Source organism: Sus scrofa, chromosome 13 (assembly GCF_000003025.6).
Source record: "Sus scrofa isolate TJ Tabasco breed Duroc chromosome 13, Sscrofa11.1, whole genome shotgun sequence".
NCBI lineage: Eukaryota > Metazoa > Chordata > Mammalia > Artiodactyla > Suidae > Sus > Sus scrofa.
This window is the reverse complement of record NC_010455.5, coordinates 192,377,141-192,400,306: the sequence shown is the minus strand read 5'-3', so window position 1 is coordinate 192,400,306 and position 23,166 is coordinate 192,377,141. Positions and strand designations below refer to the sequence as shown.

The window sequence follows — 23,166 nt, the reverse complement described above, 5'->3', positions numbered from 1 at the left end:
TTTTAGGTTTTTTGGACCAAGAAGCAAAATCAAGGATATTTGTCATTATTTTTACATGAGAGGAAAATGTCCACAAATTTTTACTGATGGAATTAAAAATATAATAAAATAACTGAATACGATAGCAGTCTACCAAACTGAAGAATGGAATTATTTTTTGGAGAGAGAACATTTAATTGGAGTTCAAAGTTAACATTTTCTACCACATAATTTTCAAATTTCCATCTATAAAAAATATTTTTAGCTCCGAAATCACACAAAAACAAGAGACAGGCCAAATTTAGCTTGTAAACCATGGATAGATGAAACCTGTTCTAAAGTGAACAGAAGTGCTATAAAGTCAATACAATTTACTTTAGTATCAACATGTAAATAAATAAAAAGCTAGACTTTATAGGAATTCTCTGGTGGCTCAGCAGGTTAGGGATCTGGTGTTGTCACTGCTGTGGTGTGGGTTCAATCCCTGGCTGGGGAATTTCCACATGCCACTGCTGAGCACCTACTCATCCCCCCCAAAAAGCTAGGCTTTTTTTGTCTTCTTAGGGCTGCACCCACAGCATATGGAGGTTCCCAGGCTAGGAGATGAATCAGAGCTGTAGCTGCTGGCCTACACCACAGCCACGCAGGATCCAAGCCTCGTCTGCAACCTATACCACAGCTCACGGCAATGCCAGATCCTTAACCCACTGCGCGAGGCCAGGGATGGAACCTGCGTCCTCATAGATACTAGTCAGATTTGTTTCTTTTGAGCCACAAAGGGAACTCCTAGGCTTTTCAAATGTTTCAACAATTCTAGTAAGAATCCTTAGGAATCTATGATCCCTCCTTATCCTATTTACCCAAGCTCAAAAAAAAAAAAAAAAAACAAAAAGCAAAGGTTAGGAGGGGAATTATCAGTATCTTCCTATTCTGTACTGGAGAAAAGACTGTAAGAAAGTACTGTCCTCCCCACCCCCTGCACTAGGACTGTCACTTCAGCACACTGGAGAATTAGAGTGGGACCTTCTGGGTGCAAGGGAGATGAGGGCTATCACAAATGCTGGCCAGAAACTGAGGCAACAGAGACAGCCACTGTCTGTGGAGCCCGGTGCTGCAGCGACCTCAGTGGGATGACCGCCTCCCAGGGTGTGGGGTCAGCACGCTGCCCGGCTTCACCTGCTGCTGGCATATCATAGAGCACTAGCCACTTCAACAGAATTCTGAATTCCGCTTACCCATCCATTAATATATTCACACAGAAAAGGGAACTTACTGACATCACTGAAATCCTGATACAATTAACACAGCAGCACTCTACCTATGCCATGCAAAACATGCCACCGAATGTGAAAGAATCTAAATACCTTTTATATTTGCCTTTGGTCCACTATACTGTCTCCGCGTGCACACTTCACAAAGCAGTTTATTAGCATCTCGAAGTTTCTCATTTCGAGTGAACTGATATAAACAATGTTGGATTGAACACTCATCCGTATTGAAAGCTTCCCTGTTTGCAAGAGTACAGAAAGCAGTTTCTGGATCTTCATTTACAACCTCATATACCTTCGCCCCAGGAGTAAGATCATCATTCAGAATCTCTATATTTATCTCGTCAGGTTCAAGAGCAGCATTCAAGTTAAGGTTCTTAAAACCACTGGAAATGTCCACTTCCCCGTTGCTCCCTGCCTTCAGGTAGGCACCATTCAAATTCCCAGTACATTCCGTGGGAGAAGAGGCTAAAACCTCTAGATCATTGTCCAGGTTGACAATTTTCATATCTCCTTCCTCTGTGGATTTTTGATTGTCAGTCACACTTTCTACTGTTTTTTCATGGCCATTCAAATCTTTCTCACAACATTCCTTATGCATAACTTCCTCTTGTGAGGTATGGCTGGATTTAACATCCACTTCTGAAGTGGACGCTTCAACTTCACATTCATTATCTTCAGGATGGTCAACGGCACAGACATCATTTAAATGAAGAACTTTTCCTTGAATTTTTTGTTGCCTTCGTTGGTACTGTGTAAAAAGCATAAAACATTAAAAGAAAGAAATAGAATGAGAGGGGAAGAGAAAAGGTGTACATGAATCACATCAGGTTTTCTTGCTTATCAATCAAAATAAGGAAGCTAATCATGAAGACTTCACTTCCAGAATTCTGATCCTAAAAGTTCCTTTACTACGAAGGATCAAATAAATTATAAAGAAGTTCTCTGATTTAAAGCAGAGATAAACCATCACCAATCAGTAAAATGCTGTCATACAGGGCCTCTATTCCAAGAGAAGAGGGCTATGCAGAGCAGTAAGGCTACTGAACTCCAGCAGGGGTCAGTGACTACACATGCACCAGGAAGGGATATATCCATCTGAGTTGTAACTACAGGATCAAGGTTTCACTGAAGAGATAAAAAAAAACTGAAAACGCAAGGATGTACAAGCACAGAACTGCTTTAGGCAGAGGGACAGAGGAAAACATTCAGGGAAATGAATGGCCCCAAACTAGAGAGGAAGCAAGGAAGCCATAGGTACAGAGAACAATAAAAAAGACGCCACCTGCTTAAATCACCTTCTTTGCATTTGCAGCATATTCCCAAGTGCAGGGGGTGAGGGGTGGGGGAGATTTCATCAAGACTCCTGTTACTGAATTGCCTAAAGATGCAAGGGGTTAGCACTGTCACTGAAAGCACAGCCCCGTGACGAGAGTTTCTAACACCAGAAAGCTGAAGGACAACATACAGGACCTTGGACACAAACCGATTCTGATGTGCTTCAGTTAAAAATAGAGTTACAGGCAAAAAGGAAAATGGGGAAAGGACAGAAGTGAATACTCAAAGGAAACACAAATGGCTCTTAAACATAAAAACAAGTTTAACTTCATTTACACTGAAATTAATGGAAAATAAAACCGAACTGATGGGAGTTCCTGTCGTGGCGCAGTGGAAACGAATCTGACTAGGAACCATGAGGTTATGGGTTCGATTCCTGACCTTGCTCAGTGGGTTTAGGATCCGACATTGCCGTGACCTGTGGTGTAGGTCAAAGACGTGGCTCGGATCTGATGTTGCTCTGGCTGTGGCGTAGGCCGGCCACAGCTACAACTCCCATTCGATCCCTGGCCTGGGAACATCCATATGCCGCAGGTGCAGCCCTAAAAAGACCAAAAAAATAAATTTAAAAAAAAAAAAAAAAAGGACATTTAGAGGAGTTCCCATTGTGGCTCAGTGGGTTAAGAACCTACTAGTATCCATGAGGATGCAGGTTCTACCCCTGGCCTCCCACAATGAGTTTTGCATCCAGTATTGCCATTAGCTGTGGTTTAGGTTGCAGATTAGGCTTGGATCACATGTTACTGTGGCTGTGGTGGAGGCCAGCGGCTGCAGCTCCAATTTGACCCCTAGCCTGGGACCGTCCATATGCTGCAGGCGCGGCCATTTAAAAAAAAAAGAGCACATTATTTTCACATATATTCAAAGAAATTTCACTACAGAGAATACTAAGTGAGCTAATCCTATAACTCCATGTGAAAGTGCTGTATATAAGAGAACAGATATTTCTACCAATGTTATGCAGACTTCAAACTCGATAGTTAAAAAATTAAAAATTAGAGGAGTTCCCGTCGTGGTGCAGCGGAAACACATCCGACTAGGAACCACGAGGTTGCGGGTTCGATCCCTGGCCTCGATCAGTGGGTTAAGGATCTGATGTTGCCGTGAGCTGTGGTGTAGGTCGCAGACGTGACTTGGAACCTGTCTGTGTTGCTGTGGCATAGACCCACAGCTATAGCTCTGATTAGACCCCCAGCCTGGGAAGCTCCATATGCTGTGGATGCAGCCCTAAAAGGCCAAAAAAAAGTAAAATTAGAAAAGCACAGTTTTCCTCCTAATTACCCACCTTGGCTTGCTTTTTGGCTTGCTTCTTTGCTTTTTTCTGTAAGTGCTTACTTGTTCCTGAAGGAATATCATTTCTCTCCTTTATGTAACTGTCATTATCTTTTTCTTCCTCACAGTCTTTATCTTCATCCTCCATTGTCTTTTTCAGATTTTTATCATTTATACTTTTCTTACCACTCTTAAAATATGGAGAGAGAATGGGCCAAAAATAAAACTTTGTAACTACCGTTGAAGAGATTTCATGTTACCTAAATAATTTTTTACTCCTATTTTACAATAGATTTATTTTCACAATGATTAGAAATATATGCAGGAAAAAAATTCATTCATCCCAAATATTAGAAAGCAATCTTCATATACTGAGAAAACAAGCAAACAAACAAACCAGAAAAAAGGCAACTTCACATGCAGGTGTAATAGAAAGGAATACAAGTTATATTAGATACATGCTGTATCATGCTATAATTATGTCTTATTTCTAACAGTCCTTTATGTTGATAAGTGATTTCCTTTCTATTCTTGCTTTTCTTTGCATGTAAATGACAGTGTTAAAGAATGAAAAAAAAGGTTAAGTTCAGTAAGACTTTAATCATTAAGTAATAGTGATTTAAAGGGACCCCCCCAATTCATATTAAGTTAATGATTTATCCAGTATTCATAATATGTACTCTTTTTTCCTACTACTTGATAGGAATTAAATTAATATGGCTTAAAACTGAGATAGTTTCTGTTAACATTTATGAACTTAAGACTGGAAGGATTTGTGGTTAGTCTTAAATAATGAAAAAGTAACTTATAATATGAAGAGAACATTTCCCTATATGTAAACTAATCAAGTGAATTATCTATAAATAATTCTAGACATGCTCTTTCAAAAAACATATTTATCCCATTCTTTATTCAAATATTTAAATTTTTCTATGTCATATACATTAAGCAAAAATTCTCATGCATGACATCCTAATGAATGAACATGGAAAATATGACAGGCCCTCCCCCATATAATTTAGCACAGGAAAGAAAAAAAAATCTACTTAAATAAAATAAACTCAACAGTCTTACCTGATCATCTAAAACTGGTAGAGACAAATCAAGGAAAGATTCATGAACCAAGGATACCTTAACCAACCAAAAAAAAAAACGTTAAAGGAAAGAAAAGATTTACTTTAAACATTATATAGTAAGATCATGGTTGGGGGCTGGTGGTAAATTTTAAAATAAAGCTTTAAGAAAATGAAATGAGGAGTTCGCGTCATGGTGCAGCAGAAACGAATCTTACTAGGAACCATGAGGTTGCAGGTTCAATCCCTGGCCTCACTCAGTGGATTAAGGAGCAGGTGTTACTGTGAGCTGTGGTGTAGGTCACAGACATGGCTCGAATATGACATTGCTGTAGCTGTGGTGTAGGCCCGCAGCTACAGCTCTGGTCAACCCCTAGCCTGAGAACCTCCATATGCTGCAGGTGCAGCCCTAAAAAGACAAAAGACAAAAAAAAGAAAAGTTACACAGTGTTGAGGACTCTGGGTTAGGGGAAATAAAGTAAAATGTTAAACTTCTTCCTCAAACAGAGTGTTTAGAGTTCCAGAAAAAAATTGTATGCATACTTGGACAGTTCCACAAAGACTATCTTATGAATCTAGATGCTTCTGTTTTTGCAAGAAATAATTGACAACTGTACTCTATTAATAAATCCAGTCTCTACTACATCTACTTACAGTTCTGCATTCGTCACACATGATTGTACTAGTTAGTTCACCACCAAATATTCGGTCCACAAAACTTGGTACAGATTTTTTCTTTTCATAATCTATAAGAAAAAAAAATATATCAATTATCCTTATATAATTAATGAAACAAGTTAAAACTACTTACCTATCCCTAAAATTTTATTTTTAATTTCCTATCCCATAGACTTGCTTTTCTCTATTCACAATTACCATAATTATTCATAATTACCATAATTTTCAGCAGCATATATGCTACTTCTGAGCATTACACAATTTAACACAATCACATCTTGTAAAAAAAAAAGTTCTTTTCGAAGATATAGTCTGTGGAAAATAAACTGTGAAAGTAACTGAGACTTTCTGTATATCAATATATTATTAACTAGTAAAAGGAGCAGATCAGGCTAGGCTGGATGATTCTAGCTCACTTCTAGTTTTAACATTCTAACACTGGCAACAAATTTGGGAGAAACTTGTTTTGTGAACTCTTGAGACTGAACTCCATTTAAAAGCAAAACAGCAGTTCCCGATGTGGAACAGCAGAAACGAATTCGACAAGCATCCATGAGGTACATGGGTTCAATCCCCTGGCCTTGCTCAGTGGGTCAAGGATCTGGCACTGCCATGAGCTGTGGTGTAGATCGCAGATGCGGCTCAGATTCCATGTTGCTATGGCCTGGGAACTTCCATAGGCCCCAGGTGCGGCCCTAAAAAGCAAAAAATATAAAAATAAAAATAAAATAAAGAAAAGCAAAACAAAAATGAACAAACAAAAGCCCAAAGGAAAATGTTTCAGACAAAATTCTTCTTTTGTTTTTCTACGTTCCCAGAAATAGTTTAGTATAAGGTGAAATAATTTTACTACCTAATCATTCAAATTTTTAAATACATGAAATCTGTAAGCCTTATTCAAATGACATGTTTTCTACAGTAACACATTTTATGACAGACAGTGTGAGCAGGCATGATTCTTTCCGTTGCTCACCAATCAGCACCAAGGAGGCAAAAAGTTGCTATATTTGGATCCTCAACTGTGCTTTACAATACAGTAGTCACTTCTAGTAAAAGGTGCTTTACAATACAATAGTCACTACTAGTAAAAGGAGTAGAATTTAGTTCATTTAATTTGAACTAAATGAACTAAAACTAATTGAAAATAATAATTTAGCTCCTCAGTTGCACCAGTCACATCTTAAGGGCCCAACAACCACATGTGACTACTATATCAAACTGCAGATATGGTAGTGCTTCCTCATCAAAGAAAGTTCTGTTGGACAGACTTTTCTTGACTCTTTAAATGTCATACAACAACAAGAATAAAGTTGGGGGGAGTCCCCATTACGGCTCAGCAGAAACGAGCCTGACTAGTATCCATGAGGACGAGGTTCGATCCCTGGCCTTGCTTAGTGGGTCAGGGATCTGTCATTGCCGTGAGCTGTATGGTGTAGGCCAAAGACATGGCTTGGATTCTGAGTTGCTGTGGCTGTGGTGTAGGCTGGCAGCTGTAGCTCCAGTTCGACTCCTAGCCTGGGAACCTTCATATGCCATGGGTGTAGCCCTAAAAAAGCAAAAAAAAAAATTTACAAAAAAAAAAAAGAAAGAAAGAATAAAGCTGGCTCCATGATTAGTAAACCAGCTGACAACTCACAAAGACAAGTGTAATTCCCATATCTTTGCTAAAGTCTAAGCTTTTGAAAAATAAAATTGTGATGTCACCTTAGTTCTATCTTTATAAATTTCACCATAATACTGCATAAAAAGAACATACCAAAAGTTAGCTTCTAAAGTATTCACCTTTAGAGTACTGGATAATTTTTTAAATCAATGGAAATAAAGAGAAACTATATGTTAATAACTGTGAATTCAAATACATGTGCCACCAATCCTGTCCTAAAGAATAGAGGAATTCAACTATTCTGTTTTAGTTCAAAAAGTCAGACATTACCTTTAACTTTATTTTTTAGTTCTTCATCCAGTTTTTCAGTAGAATTACCAAATGCTTTAAGAATTCCTTTACTCACTCTCTAAAAGTAATAAAATGGATATATACATATACTATTAAATTTGAAATTTTAGTTATTTTCCTTAGAAAATATGTAATCAAGTCAAGAAAGTGATCAGTCAGCTCCCCCAAACTTGCTGAATAAAAATTAGTATTTCTAACATCACTTTATAAAAATTAATTCAAGGAAATAAAAAGAATTATACTTATGAAATAATCACTAACCCTCCTGAACAAAGGCACCATCTTATAATTTCAAGATTCTAACCTACTCAAACCAAAGCTTTTCAGAACATGCCCACCTCCTCTGGAAAAACCACTGAAATACCATGTCATACAAGCATAGGGGTTAAATGAGAGCTACAGGGACTGACTCTAGTGCTCAAAGCCCAGCTCCATCATTACTGGGTGACTTTGAACCAGGTACTGAACTTCTCTACATCCGAGCTTCAGAATCCAGAGTGAGCAAATTACAGCATCTATCTCAGAACTGCTGGGAGGACTGAGTACAGTAATTCACATAAAATACTGAGAATAGTGCTTAACATAAAATAAGAGCAAAATAAATATTAGTTGTTACCACTGTACTATTACTATTGCTATATATTCACATCCCCCAAAATTACTTTACATCTTAGCAAATAACAAAAATTTTAAAATGCAAAAAAATGTTCCCTGACTCTTACAAAATAATAATACAAAAAAACCTTCCTAGAGTCAAAAAGCAGTGTTAAATCACACTCAGAATAAGAGTAAGGGTGCACTGCAACTGGGAATTGTTCAAGGAGAAACATTTTCCAGTACTTTGTAGCTCTCCCGGGATAGACTGGTAGAAGAGAACCCTTAAAGAATAATGCTGTAAACATCAAGCAAATTGAAAAGGAGACTCATTACTAATTTCCTCCATTCATTCCAATAATTAAAATATACTGGTTGAAAGGCTGATAAAGGAGAAAAACACTGTAATATGATAATCTCAATAACTAGTTTTCATTACTCTAAAACCCTTAAGACATCAAATGACAGACAAGTTAATGAAGATGAGACTATAAAATACACTTGTCAAAATATGCTAACTTGATGTTCTTCTGCTCTCATTCCATCCAATAAATATCGAAGCAGCTCCTGGCTGTCTTGCTGCTGATAGCCTTTAAAACGCACTGCTCTACAGAAAAAAAAAAAAAAAAAAAAAGGAAAAGAAAAGGAAAAAGAAAAACAACGGTTGAGTCTACTAAAATATGAAAGAGACTATTTTTATAAAATCTTAGGACCATATCCCAAATCTTGCTCTAGTTTCTCAAAATCTATTTAGTCCAACATCACTGGCAGATTATGTGAAATTAAATATACTTTATGTGAAAATTAAAAGTATGTATTTTCTTAATCCAAATGAAATAAAGCATGCTTTAATGCATCTACTGAATTGACTCTAATGCTACTAACTTTCTTTGTATTATTTCCCAGCATCTTACTTATGCAATGAAAGCAGAATCAAAGCAGATACTCACTTTTTACAGACCTGAGAAAAGAGTTCTCTAGGTGTCACGATTCCCTTTTTGGTCTCTTGCATCTCATTAAGAAACTGGCTCATGGCTAAAGTAAGAGGGCCTGGAGGCTCAAGGTTTATTTCTAAGGGTTCCTGAATACGGGAATAAAAATTACTTTCTTCAGTGAAATTTCAGAATCATTTACTTTATCAAAATGTAACTAGTCAACTTACATTGCCAATGTTCCTAACAGAGCTGTCCCAAATAAAAGTTCAACATGTACATGAAAAGATGGAGAAAGTTTCTGGTCACGGACAGTTTGACAAAGAATGCAGTTCTACTCTTAGTTTTAGATAATCGGGAACTTACTACCTAAGAACTGAAAGAGCCAAAGCAAAATGTAAATAATAAAAGTGGATAAGGTAAAATTAACTTAGCTACACAGCATTTAAGTCACCGTAAGACGTTAAAAGTAATATCGCATGCCTAGGGCTTTACAAACACTAACAGCATTTCCAAGAAGGAAGCCAAACACTCAGCACCAGCAGAAGACGGCCTACACAGAGCAAATCAATGTAAAGACCCCTTATAATTTAGCCTGAAAATCTTTCACTTGGTAGCTTGAAACAAAACAAACAAAAAAGGTGAAAATGAACATCAATTCTTAAAAATAATATAAAATGTGGATGCTGAGAGAAGAAAAGTACTGACTATAGAAGAAAATTTTAAAGTACATACTGTTAGGGCCAAATCAGGTGGTTCAATTTTTACAATTGTTCCAGACATTTTTACTTCTTTTAGTAATTCTCTAAGCACTGGGGTCTGTGACAAATTCTGGAATACAGCATAGAAAAGAAAAGGGAAATATTTAAAGGCAAATCAGTTCATTTAAATACTTTTCAAGTGTCTATTCTATCCAAACAGAAAATCACTAAAGACACTGCAACTCTTATTGTGTCTACCTTGGGAAACAAAAAGTAACATCACGCTCTTCTCACCACTCTATGTGGCTCATCAGTACTTCAGTTCTGGGCTTACTTGTCACCTCAGAAGGCATTCTCCCAGCCACCAAATATGAAGGGGCTACCCTACCACCACCACCTCTTACCACCACTTGTAACTAAAGTATTTCTTTCTGTACTCAGTTCTCCTGTGCTTCCCAAGTGAAAGTTCTATGAAAGAAGGGGCAGTGTTTGTTTTGAACCCTACTGCACCCCAGCGCTTAGCACAGGGTCTTACTATCATGCAAGGTAATCATTCCCTTGAATTTTCTTTGGAAACATAGAAACAAACTACTCAGGAGGGAGAAGCTCAACATTATAAGTAGCAAGTAAGTAAAAACACCCTAGGAGTTCGGGCTGTGGTGCAATAGGATCAGAGGCATCTTGGGAGCACTGGGATATGGATTCAATCCCCAGCCCAGCACAGCCCTGGGTTAAGGATCCAGTGTTGCCATAGCTGTGGCTTAGGTCACAACTGCACCTCGGATCTGACCCCTGGCCTGGAAACTCCATATGCTGTGGGGCAGACAAAAAAACAAAAAAACAAAACACCTACAAGGGAAACATCAAATTTTTTTAAAGGGGGAAAAGTTAAGTTTGGCACCTGCATAACTGCATTGAAGAAACATGTATTTCCCAAGTTACTGAGTCCTTTCACAGTTATTTGGGAAGCAGAATTCATGGAAGGATTTTCTTTAGCCTTGTTTTCTTTTTTTTCTCTCTCTTGCTCATTTTTACTTTCTTTTTCCAGTTTTTTATTTTCAAGTTCAATATTACCATTATCTTTGGCTGCTTTTTGGAAAAAAAAAGAAAAAGAAAAGACATAGCAAAATGTGTAATACAGCCATACCAAAGGCAAAGTTATACTTGGGACCAGAATTTGTGAATTTTACCCAATAGCATGATTTGCCATCTATTTGATTTTCAGTGTTTTCTTGTAAGTAAATTATCATCAAGAGGGAACACCAATTAACAAAAAATGTTCGGAACTGACTTAAGTATTACTTTGACAATTGAAACAAATGTTATATGCTTCAATATAAACCCCCCCTTTTTTTTTTACCACATATGGTTTTACAAATGGGCATATTTTACCCTGTGAAATCAGAGTATAAAGCAATTAAGAAAAGAATGCGGACATGAAATTTTTAAATGAAGTTCAAGAGTCAAAAACCAACTTGCGGGAATTCCCGTTGTGGTGCAACAGAAACAAATGCAACTAGGAATCATGCGGTCTCGGGTTTGATCCCTGGCCTTGTTCAGTGGATTAAGGATCCGGCGTTGCCATGAGCTGTGGTGCTGTGGTGTAGGTCACAGATGTGGCTCGGATCTGGCGTTGCTGTGGCTCTGGAGTAGGCGGGGCAGCTGTAGCTCCGATTAGACCCTTAGCCTGGGAACCACCATATGCCGTGGGTGCAGCCCTAGAAAGACCAAAAAAAAAAAAAAAAAAAAAAAAAAAAAAAGCCAACGTGCACAACACTGTACATCAACCATACTTTAATTAACAGCAACAACAAAAAACGCCCAACAACCTGGAGTTAGGAACAAACAGTTCTGGCTCTGGCTCTGCAAACGATACTTCTGTGACAGAAAAAAATCTAAACAAGCTTTTAAAGCATGTAATGATGAAAACCAACACAGTAAAATTATGAATGAAAAAAAAAACTTAAGAAGTATCAGGCCTTTGAAGAAGTAACAAGCGCTTTATGTTTACATCATCCAATGTAACAAATAAATTCATTATAAGACAGGTCTTCCTTAGGCCCCTGTGCCAGGGTATGGGAACAGGATGCTACCGCCCATTACTTAGTCCAAACTCCTCATCACATACCTTATTCCTCAGGTTCCTGTCTAATTCTAACTCCTTATAATTATCTACATTCTCACTGTTTCACATTTTTAACCAAAAAGAGTTTCATAGTTTGAAATCAATCATAAATAATATTATTCAGCTATATGTAATGCTCCAGAATACTTATCTAAGTATCAGCAGATTATATAAGTCAACATTACAGTATATATTAAGAAACAAGTTATTTTACCTGATTTTGGAGCTGTAATACCAGCTTGTTTTCTAACATAGTCAACCACCTGACCCAATCGGTTTGAATTACAATACTGGACCTCATCATCACATAGGTAACACCTGTGTCCCAAAAGATCCCAGAGAAGAAAAGTAACCAACTGACAACCACAAGGGGGAACACATTTTAATTCATGGACCTCAAAGTGTGTAACCCTCAAATTACTCTAAGATACTAAAAACAAAAATGTCATGTTCTCTTGAAGGACTACACATATTAAGACTGGTGTACTGTTAGGTAAGGTTAGCTTCAATTATGACTATCTATAAATACTGTGAAAAAACTCCAAACATTTTACTGAAATGGCTATTTTTAACCATTAAAGTCGAAAGATTTTTCTTATTATGTTAACACTGGTTTTTAAAGATGTAAAACTATATTTGAATGATATTAAAAAACAGGAAACGCCAGCCTGACATTTTCATGCAGATTTATTGCCAAAACTTACCATATTCTCAGCTTTTCTGCAATTTGTACTTAGTGTCCCAATTTTTTTTTCACAATTTATTTATTTATTTATTTTTTGTAGTTCAAATGCATGGGTTTTTTTTAAATTTAATTAATCACAATTTATTGATGCGTAGATTGAGTCCTCTGCCAATACATAAAGTGTTCTTTCTCTTTAGATGGTTTATATCATTTTTACTTCCAAAATGCTACTGAGAGTTTTCCTTAAAAAACATACATGCATATACAGGCATGCATATGGAGGAATAGCCCTCTTTTATCAAAGCCAAAATTAGAGCATACTGTACACATTTTTCTACAGCTTACCTTTTTTACTTGACAATATAAAGCAGAGGCAATTCCATGTCAGTTCACGGTACTATAACTCAGTCTTTTAAACAAATGCATAGTATTCCATTGCATAAGTTATTTCACTAGCTCTTTATTGACAGTCATGTGGGTGTCCCAATTTTTATTTCTTTATTTATTTATTTTGCATTTTCTTGGGCCGCTCCCATGGCATATGGAGGTTCCCAGGCTAGGGGTCTAATCAGAGCTGTAGCCACTGGCCTACGCCAGAGCCACAGCAACACCGGATCCTTAACCCACTGAGCAAGGGCAGGGGCCGAACCCGCAACCTCATTGTTCCTAGTCGGATTCGTTAACCACTGCGCCACGACGGGAACTCCCTCAATTTTTAAACTAAAAACAATCTACCAATGCTCTATAATACCACAAGCAAGAAAAGGGGTGAGAATTCTTAAGTCTTTTACATGCTACAGTTTTTGTGTTTATACAGTACTTCTCATCACATTCTCTAGCCTTCTGAACACACTTAAACAAATACTACAAAAATTTTAACTTCCTTGCTCCTTCAACATTTCAAACACCTCCATTCTCCAATATTTCAAATAATTTCCAGTAAGTGGGCACAGGAGTTGAAACTCACCATACACTCCAGTTGTCCAAACTAAGAACCAGGCAATGAGGTTCAGATCTTGGCGTCATGTAGTGCTTCAAGGCATGCTGCTCCTGAGAATCTCTGCCACAGCCCTAGAAAACCATAATCATAAACCTCAAAGGCACAAACATTCACCAGGAGAGAATTCATGATCTACAATAAACAAAGTGGATCAAGAGATTCTGCCATTCTTACAATTTTGAAAATAAAACTTTAGACTCTAGAGAGATTGTTAAAACTTAAAAAGAATAGGCAATGAGGACATCTAAGGAAGAAGGTATTTCGAAAACCCTGCACGACAAGTGCTCTTCTGTGCCAACTTGCCCTTTTCAGTCCCAACTAAGCCAGGCTAATGCAGTCATTCACTAGATTTAGTTTGGACCCCGTAACACCTTTCTAAATGTTTTCCTAACTTTAATCTTTCTTTTTTAAATTTTTTTGGCCATGTCTGCAGCATGCAGAAGTTCCTGGGCCAAGGATCACACCCCACACACAGCAGGGACAACACCAGATCTTTAACTTCACTGAGCCAAGAGGGAACTCCCCAACATTTCTTCATATACACATTTTCTCAGTTTAATACTCCTAAAACAAAGCTTTGTTAATATAGTCAATTCAAAAGTGATGAATTATTCTTAAACTCTTACTCAATACACCCAATACTCTCTGACTCCAATGCACCTTTCCAGGGTTAGCTCCCACATGCTCCTATTTGAATATCGTCTACCATCTAAAAACACTCAGCACTTCCACAATACAATTTTTTTCACATTATTTCATTTGTCTTGAAATTCTTTTTTTTTTTTTTTCCAGGGCCACACATGAGGCACATGGAAGTTCCCAGATGGAGCTGTAGCTGCCAGCCCACACCACAGCAACACCAGATCTGAACCACATCTGCAACCTATGCCACAACATGTGACAACATCGGATCCTGAACCCACTGAGATGCCAGGGATCAAACACGCATCCTCATGGATACTAGTCGGGTTCTTAACCCACTGAGCCACAATGGGAACTCCTGTCATGAAATCCTTTACAGTTCTGCCACTGATCAAATCTCACCTAGTCTTTAGAATCTTGCTCAAAGGCCACTTCCTCTCAGAAGCCTATGCTTATCCTCTCATGAGAAAATGCTGTATTCTTCCTATCAACAAACTCCTACAAAATATGCCATAAATTCCCGGTGGCATTCCTTTTTTTCTATCTTATGTTAAAGTTGTTAATGCTGGAGTTCCCGTTGTGGCGCAGTGATTAACGAATCTGACTAGGAACCATGAGGTTGCGGGTTCGGTCCCTGGCCTCGCTCAGTGGGTTAAGGATCCGGCGTTGCCGTGAGCTGTGGTGTAGGTTGCAGACGCGGCTCGGATCCCGAGTTGCTGTGGCTCTGGCGTAGGCCGGTGGCTACAGCTCCGATTAGACCCTAGCCTGGGAACCTCCATATGCCGCGGGAGCAGCCCAAGAAATAGCAACAACAACAACAACAAAAGACAAAAGACAAAAAAAAAAAGTTGTTAATGCTGATATCCTTTCTCCCCTTGACTGTAATTCTTGAAGGCATGAAAAACAGAATCAATCTATTACCAAAAAACTAGCAAAATGAACATCAACAAGTATTAATTGAACAAGGAAATGGGAGATCTTTACCTAGAAGATGCATAAGCATATTCATAAAGGAACATGATCAGACTGTCTAATCCAGATGATTAAATCACTGCTAAGAAATACATCTTTACTGTGTATCTATCTGAACCAGGCCTCCAACTCCCTTGGATGGCATTACAATAAGTGGTCCTGTTTCTACTACAGCTCCTAAAAATACACTTTGTAGGGGAAAAACTTATCAATGGCTTCTAATCTATGTCTTAACTATGACATAAACCTACTGATTTATCTCACTCAACATTTAATTCTAAAATAAATAAAATTTGATATTAATTTTGAAAATTATAACACCATTTGAGATCATCTGAAACCTAAAAACAAGATGAGTTATTTTAAGACAACAGTTGAGAATCCCTTGCTAACAGTGCAAAAGATAACTATAGGATTAAAGTTAACGGTTAATATTGACATTATCTTACCCTTAGGAATTATAAAAATACACAGCAAAATAAATAAAATTTTTAATTGGAAATGTATTGTGGAACATTTGAAGTAGCAAAATATATTCATGCTCGCCATATGTATTTAAGAGATTCAATGAAAGCTTTTCAAATACAAAATGAACAATAAATATGTTCTTTGCTAATACCTAAAACTGTCTGACCACAATGAGACATCATCTATCAAACAGTTAAAATAAAATATTGTGCAGTTCCCATCATGGCTCAGCAGAAACTAATCTGACTAGGGTCCACGAGGATGCAGGGATCCCTGGCCTCAGTCAGTGGGTTAAGGATCTGGCATTGCCGTGAGCCGTGGTGTAGGTCACAGACAAGGCTCGGATCCTGAATTGCTGTGGCTGTGGTGTCGGCTGGCAGCTGTAGCTCTGACTCAACCCCTAGCCTAAAAAAAAAAAAGAATCAGTACAGCCATACCATGGAATACTACTCAGCAATAAAAAAGAACAAACTATTGATACATACGGTGTGAGGAACCTTCAGATGATTATGCTGAGTGAAAAAAGCCAATGTCCAAATGTTGTATACTACATGATCCACTGATACATTTTTGAAATGACAAAATTAACAGATCAGTGCTTGCTAGGGGCTAGAAGGGAGGGACAGCAGTAGAGAAGTGATATGATTTTACAAAGGCAACACAAGAGATCCATGTGATGGTGGAACTATTCAATACCTTGACTGTTTGTGGATACATGAATCCACACAGATGACAAACTGTACAGAACTTAATATACACAAACACACATGTACAACACACATATACACACACAAAGAGAAGTAAAACTGGGGAGACCTGATTACGACTGATGGATTGTGTCAATGTTGGTATCTTGGTTGTAATATTATATTACAGTTTTATAAAATGTTACTACTGCCTGGTAGCACAGTTCCCTAATATATAAACTGAACCTACCACCAAGGCTGACTAAGAGGCCCTCCTGACATTCAGTTCCATGGTAATACCTGTAAGCTGTTCTGCCACCCAGAGATCTTCCACTCCCAAGGCATTCATTTCCCCAGCTGCCAGGATTGTGGTTTGGTGACAGTTCACAGCTGTCCATCCCCAGGAACTATCCTCAGTGGAAAGAAGCTACCTTGCCCAAGGTCAGTTCCCATCCCCAGGGGGAGCCCACATCCAATAACTGATCCAGGCACAAGCACAAAAGTCTGGCCCCTTGCCTCAATTCAGGACCTCTCTGAAGGGCAGAGTTCATTCTGGGATCAGCTGAGGCCCCGTAGCACTGCCTCTTTGTACACATATTACCTCCCTGCTCCCTCACTGTTTTTCTGGCACAGTACCTGAGAACACTCCCCAATAAACCACCTACACACAAATTTCAATATCAGAATCTGTTCCCCAGAGAACATGACATATGCTAGCTAACATTCTGGTTACCCATACCATGCTTTTAGGTAATACCTTCTAAAATAAGTTCAAAGAGTTTAATAAAACCCCACATGAATCAAAATCTAAGCATACCTGATGGCCACATTTAAGACAAAGCCAAACCGAAGGATTTTCTGTTTCTTCTTCAGATTTATCTTTTACTTTATTGTCCGTCTTACAATCTTGGCAAATGTTCCATTCCACATTCACCAAAGCCTTTTTCAAATTACCTTGTTCCAGTCCTTTTCTAATGTGTCTGCATGTGGGTTCTATTAAAACAAATAATAAAGGAGGACATGAGGTAAAATATGACTTTCTTCAGTTAATCTCAAAACTTACACACTTGATTTGAACTTCAAAAATGAATTTACTCTATAAACAAATTGTTAGATAACCCAAAACCTTACATTTTTGTTTGTTTGATATTTGATTATGAGATTATGTAAGAAAGTGATTTTATACAAATTTTGAAGTCCTCCATATAACCACCACCACCCCAAATTCACTTCAATTTCTTTATCACATGCATTATTCTCTTTTATTTTAAAATGTCTGTAGAGAAGGTCCCTCATTCAACAATAGTCAATAGCACAGCCAGCGCAGGCCTGGCACTGTGGTAGATGCCCGGAAACCTAAAAGTGACCAACTCACAGCTCTTTCTTTGAGCAGCTCCATGCTGGCAGGAGAGGCAAATAAGTAAATAAATGTACAAGATGGAGTTCCCGTCGTGGCGCAGTGGTTAACAAATCCGACTAGGAACCATGAGGTTGCGGGTTCGGTCCCTGCCCTTGCTCAGTGGGTTAACGATCCGGCATTGCCATGAGCTGTGGTGTAGGTTGCAGATGCGGCTCGGATCCCGCGTTGTTGTGGCTCTGGCGTAGGCCGGTGGCTACAGCTCTGATTCAACCCCTAGCCTGGGAACCTCCATATGCCGCGGGAGCGGCCCAAGAAATAGCAACAACAACAACAACAACAAAAAAAAAAATGTACAAGAATCTCCAAAACATACTATTGTAGCCCAAAAGAAGGCTAATGTCAATGAAAGTTTCACAAGGGAGGCAATGTCTGTATAATCTTGGAAGATATTTTCAGAAATAAAAATTTATCATATTGTTTAAGCACTTAACCACAAGCCAGAAACTGTACTAAATGTTTGCACACAGTATCTCATTTACTCTGTACAACTACCCTCGAAGGAAGACACTACCATCCCAATGACAGATGAGAAAAAAACTCAAATTTATTGCTTGAGGTCACAGAGCTACTGAGTGGTTATGCTGGAATTTGGACTCAAGTCTTCTTTATTTCAAGCTCATAGTTTAAACTATGACCTCATGGGGTAAAAAACAATCGGAAGAGGCTACATCCTGCAATCAAAGGAATGAAGATATAAATGTAAAAGTGCATGCTGTCTGCTCAGAATGGCAGTCACACGTGTAAAAAGGAGCAGCTGGACTTGAGAATGAAAACCCACTAGGGTCAGATCAGTATCAGGCTTTGCAAGCCATTCTAAAGAGCTTCAGTATTTTCAGGGCCCCTAAAGGTTTAGAAACTCATCAAGTGGCACAATCAGCTTTATGCCCAACGACCTTGCACCAAAAAAATATAACTGCAAATAAGATCACGTGAAAAACTACTAAATCCTAGCAAGTAGCCAAAAAAACACAACCAGAAAAAAGAAAATACTTTTTCAACTAGCAAATCAGCAAAGATTTTTTACAAATGATGCTAACCTGTGTTAATAAGGGTTCAGGGAAATGAGCACTATGTTATCCTGCCAGGGGGCCTATCAATTAGTAACACATTTCTGGTTTTTTTTGTTTGTTTTTTGCTTTTTAGGGCTGCACCTGCAGCATATTGAAGCTCCCAGGGTAGAGGTCAAATTAGATCTACAGCTGCCAGCCTACACCACAGCCAGGGCAACTCGGGATCTGAGCCATGTCTGTGAACTACATATACCACAGCTCACAGCAACACCGGATCCTAACCCACTGAAAGAGGCCAGGGACTGAACCCACATCCTCATGGATACTGGTCATATTCGTTTCCGCTGTGCCACAATGGGAACTTCCTAGTAAAATGTTTCTAAGAACAATTTGGCAACAGATCCAAAGAGCCTTGAAATATTTATGCCATTTAATTCAGCAACTCTAATTCTTGGATATGTAAGGAGAAGATAACCAGATGTGCAGAGTTTTAGCTACAAAAAATGTGTGCTATCACTCCATTCATAACAATGAAGTTAAGACTACCTAAATTTATAACAATAGGGGATTATCTAAATAAATTATGAAATATACACTCATGGTCTTTTACATCACTGGAATAAATATCATGTTGTTAAAATGTTGCAAAGACTATTAAATGACATGTCTACACAAACATGAAGTTAAAACGCAAATTAAAGAACAATAATGTACACTTTGATCCTATTTTTACATATTAAAATATATACCATTAAAGATTTAATTGGTGAAATATACCTAAAGATTCAGAAGAATCATCAATTGGAACAGTTTTTCCCTTTGTCCGTTTCTTTCCCATGTTGGCACTTTATGGATTACTTACTGACACAAAATAACAATCTAGAAGACAAGATAAAGTTAGCTTGACAAAAAAAAAGTATGTTTCACAATTCTCTAGGAGATAGTAATATATCTAAACCACATTTTGTGTGTCTATCATACTTTTATAAGTTATAAAAACCACTCACACATGTAATCTAGTTTTCCATAAGAACTCTGAAGTAGACAGAGTATTACCTCTGTTTTTCATGGCTCAAGAAGCTGATTCTTAGTAAGATTAAGAAATCTACAATAAATGCAAAGGTCATAGGAGGCAACCTATGTCTTTTTACACAGATCTCGAAAAGTCTCAGCACTTTATACACTATTAGGAATTCAACTTCTCACTACGTAAATGTGGAATAGTGGTGGCACTTTGAAATGTAATTTCCCTTCCTTCTAAGCTATCTTTCTTAACTCTTGCAGGTAATGCAATTAGAATGATAATTTCTCAAAGAAAATTTAAAATAATTCTGAGAACAATCTCTGAGAAGGAGTTAGAAAATTTACAAAATAACTTCAAAGCCACATATAAAACACTGTGATACGCAGTGTTGCATTTTTCCACACCAGGACTTGCTATGGATGTTAGCTGAAAATTGATTACATCTACATTCTCAACCATTTACATTATTATTCTTGCCAAAATCAGTTTGGAAGACTATGACAAATCTAGTTCATATCAAATCTTCACCTCTTTGGTCAACAATTCAAAATTTAAAAACATGAAAAACATTGAAAGTACATATAAGTCCATCTAGCTTTATTATTATTTTTTAGGGCCACACCTGTGGCATATGAAGTTCCCAGGAGGCTAGGGGTCAAATAGGACCTGCAGCTGCCGGTCTACACCAGAGCCACAGCAACGCCACATCTGAGCCGCATCTTCAACCTACACTGCAGCTCACGGCAACACCAGATCCTGTACCCACTGCGTAGGGCCAGGGATTGAACCTGCATCCTCATGGATACTAGTCAGGTTTGTTACTGCTGAGCCACAAAGGGAACTCCTAGCAAACTTTAAATATTAGAGATTTTGAAAAGTTACATTTTAAATACATTAGAAAAACAGCATAAAAATTGCTTAAATGACTATAATAATTTTACCTAGAATGCTTTTCAAAATTCTAATGGCATAAAAGGAAAGTAGGAACTGGGACATGTGTTCTCAAAAATACTTCCCAATTAATTCTGATACTTAGCTGTCATCCTTCCCTGGCTTAGAGTCTTAGATGTATCCCTCCTTTAGCTATTAATGGGTTAGTGTAATTAAAGGTAATTCCAAAGGTGTGCATGAAAAATGAATGCCAAATCAAATAATTGTTAACCTTTTCAAAGATAATATAAAATGAAACAAGGTTTCAAGTTTACAAAGTAAATGAATTAACCACTAGCAAAAGAACAGTATTTGTGCTATATTTTTTTTGTCTTTTTTTTTTTTTTTTTTTTTAGGGCTGCACCCACTGCATACAGAACTAGGGGTCGAACTGGAGCTGTAGCACCAGCCTACACCACAGCCACAGCAACAATCTTTTGCTATATTTTTATATTTTAGGTATATATAAAATGAGAGTATATTTCATGTACTTGTCTCTCCCTAAAATAAAATTTAACATGATTTATCTTATCTAGAGTTGTAGATTTTAAGAGGAAAAAATAGCACTCAAGTTTTCACCTCCATTTTCATCATACTTTATTCAAAGTACAGATTTTCAGCACACCCTCCTGTGCTATGCACTCATGGTCCCTTACAAATTGTCCCCAATGTTCTGCTAACCCTGACTCTCATTACTTCTCAACAAAGAACCACTAAAGTTTAATTATACAGTGCTTCTGATCTTCAGAGTCTTTTCATAAACATTATCTCCTTTAATTTTCACAAAATCCTGTAAACGGAGCACTTCACTAAAGAAGGAAACTCAAAACAAAATAATGAAAGCTCACAGGGAAGAACTGACTTGTGGCCGCCTGGGGGAGAGGGAGGGAGTGGGAGGGATGGGGAGCTTGGGGTAATCCGATACAACTTGGAATGGATTTACAATGAGATCCTGCTGAGTAGCATTGAGAACTATGTCTAGATACTTACATTGCAACAGAACAAAGGGTGGAAAAAAAATGTATACATGTAAGTGTAACTTCGCCCCCATGCTATAAGTGGAAAAATAAATTAAAAAAAAAAAAAAAGAAAGAAAGCTCATAGGATGGTAGAGATGGAAATGAAATGCAGATCTTTTGGTTCCAAGACAGAATCAAGCCAGTCTTTTTGATATTCTCCACTACAAAACACCTTGGCCCCACCTCTCTGCCTTTAATCCCTAGCTAGAAGTTCTCTCTGTCCATCCAAATTTTCCCAGTCTTCCAAGATTTCCATTTCAGTGGAGCCTTAGGTAAGCCATTCTAAAGAACCTCTCAACTGAACTTCCCAGGCATGTATAGTGTGCACTATGCATCCTTTACCTTAATCAGATACAAAAGTGAGCTGCTTCTTTAATCTTTAACTTGAACGTGTGTTATTTCTCTATCTGGAATCTAAAGTTCTAGGAGAAAAAAAAAACAAATTCTAGGAGAAAGAAATGGTATTAGGCGTTACTTCTGAATTGACTACAGCATCTAGCATAGTGTTAGTATATATTTGGTCAAGAAATACTTCTTACATAGAAATAGAAAAAGAGAATAGTACCTGGAGGCATAAAGGATGATTATAAGGTGCAAAAGTAGGTACGTAAGAATGAAGCACACAAGTTCCGATGAAAAAGAAAAAGGTAAAGAATGAAGAAATCTGCAGTACAGAAGACAGCACTAATAAATCTGCTTTGAAGACAGCAGTACCACAGACGCCAAAGGAAAACTTGAAAGACGAACTGTAATTGCTGCAGGCAGAAGACAGTAGGGGGTTCGCTTCAATGATGTGTAAAGAGCTCCAGGAAAGTTTTGACAACTACAAAGGGCATCTAATGAGTTGTGAAAAGAGAGGACTGTCAGTTCCATAAGCCTGAATATCAATAAATCTATTAAAGTTTTCAGGTGAGTCTTTATATGAGCATTACCTTCTTAGCCAAATTACTCTGTGCAGGACTCCACACAAAATTTAATCAAAGCTGGTCTTGGCGACTTTCACATTAATCCAGTTCCCTTCCCTCTCCACCCTCCTAGTCTTCCCAAGCTTTTGCTCCGTTCCATTACAAAAATGCAAGCGTTTGTAAATTTTTGCCAGCAGGACTAAAACATGGCTTTCAAGTTTGCATAATTTGTCCTACCCTGGGAGCAGTGGATCAGTTAGGTGACAGATCTTGCCTTCCACTAAACACCACACGGTCGGGGCAGCAAACCCAGCCCCAACCCGTAGGATGCCCCTAGCCTCGCGGCACCCGCCACACCTCCCCTTCCCTTCCAACTGCTCCATACCCACGGGGGAACCTCGGGGTCCACGGGGTCGAGAAGGGCTCCAGCACCGACAACTCATTGGCCAGCTCCTGGAAGTGACAGGACATGAGGCCAATGAGAACACGGT

The 23,166-nt window shown here is 38.1% G+C and overlaps 1 protein-coding gene across 20 annotated transcripts in view; it reads right to left on the bottom strand.

Annotated features, from left to right (window-relative positions):
* The window catches only part of USP16 (ubiquitin specific peptidase 16), a 29,625-nt gene that overhangs the window by 6,168 nt on the left and 291 nt on the right, over window positions 1-23,166 (bottom strand). The window contains exons 2-17 of one of the 20 annotated variants that reach the window (XM_021070870.1): window positions 23,061-23,128; window positions 22,336-22,525; window positions 22,113-22,192; window positions 19,575-19,676; window positions 17,185-17,360; window positions 13,567-13,670; window positions 12,129-12,232; window positions 10,691-10,878; window positions 9,824-9,919; window positions 9,107-9,237; window positions 8,676-8,763; window positions 7,542-7,620; window positions 5,585-5,676; window positions 4,932-4,988; window positions 3,871-4,047; window positions 1,344-1,998 (exon numbers count right to left, since the gene is read on the bottom strand). In XM_021070870.1, the coding sequence (XP_020926529.1) occupies window positions 1,344-1,998; window positions 3,871-4,047; window positions 4,932-4,988; window positions 5,585-5,676; window positions 7,542-7,620; window positions 8,676-8,763; window positions 9,107-9,237; window positions 9,824-9,919; window positions 10,691-10,878; window positions 12,129-12,232; window positions 13,567-13,670; window positions 17,185-17,360; window positions 19,575-19,635 (2,008 nt within the window). In that variant the 5' untranslated portion in view covers window positions 19,636-19,676; window positions 22,113-22,192; window positions 22,336-22,525; window positions 23,061-23,128. Of the gene's footprint in view, window positions 1-1,343; window positions 1,999-3,870; window positions 4,048-4,931; window positions 4,989-5,584; window positions 5,677-7,541; window positions 7,621-8,675; window positions 8,764-9,106; window positions 9,238-9,823; window positions 9,920-10,690; window positions 10,879-12,128; window positions 12,233-13,566; window positions 13,671-17,184; window positions 17,361-19,574; window positions 23,129-23,166 lie in introns of those variants that run through there. The other 19 variants (XM_021070871.1, XM_021070876.1, XM_005670319.3 and 16 more) reach the window with 19 other exon arrangements.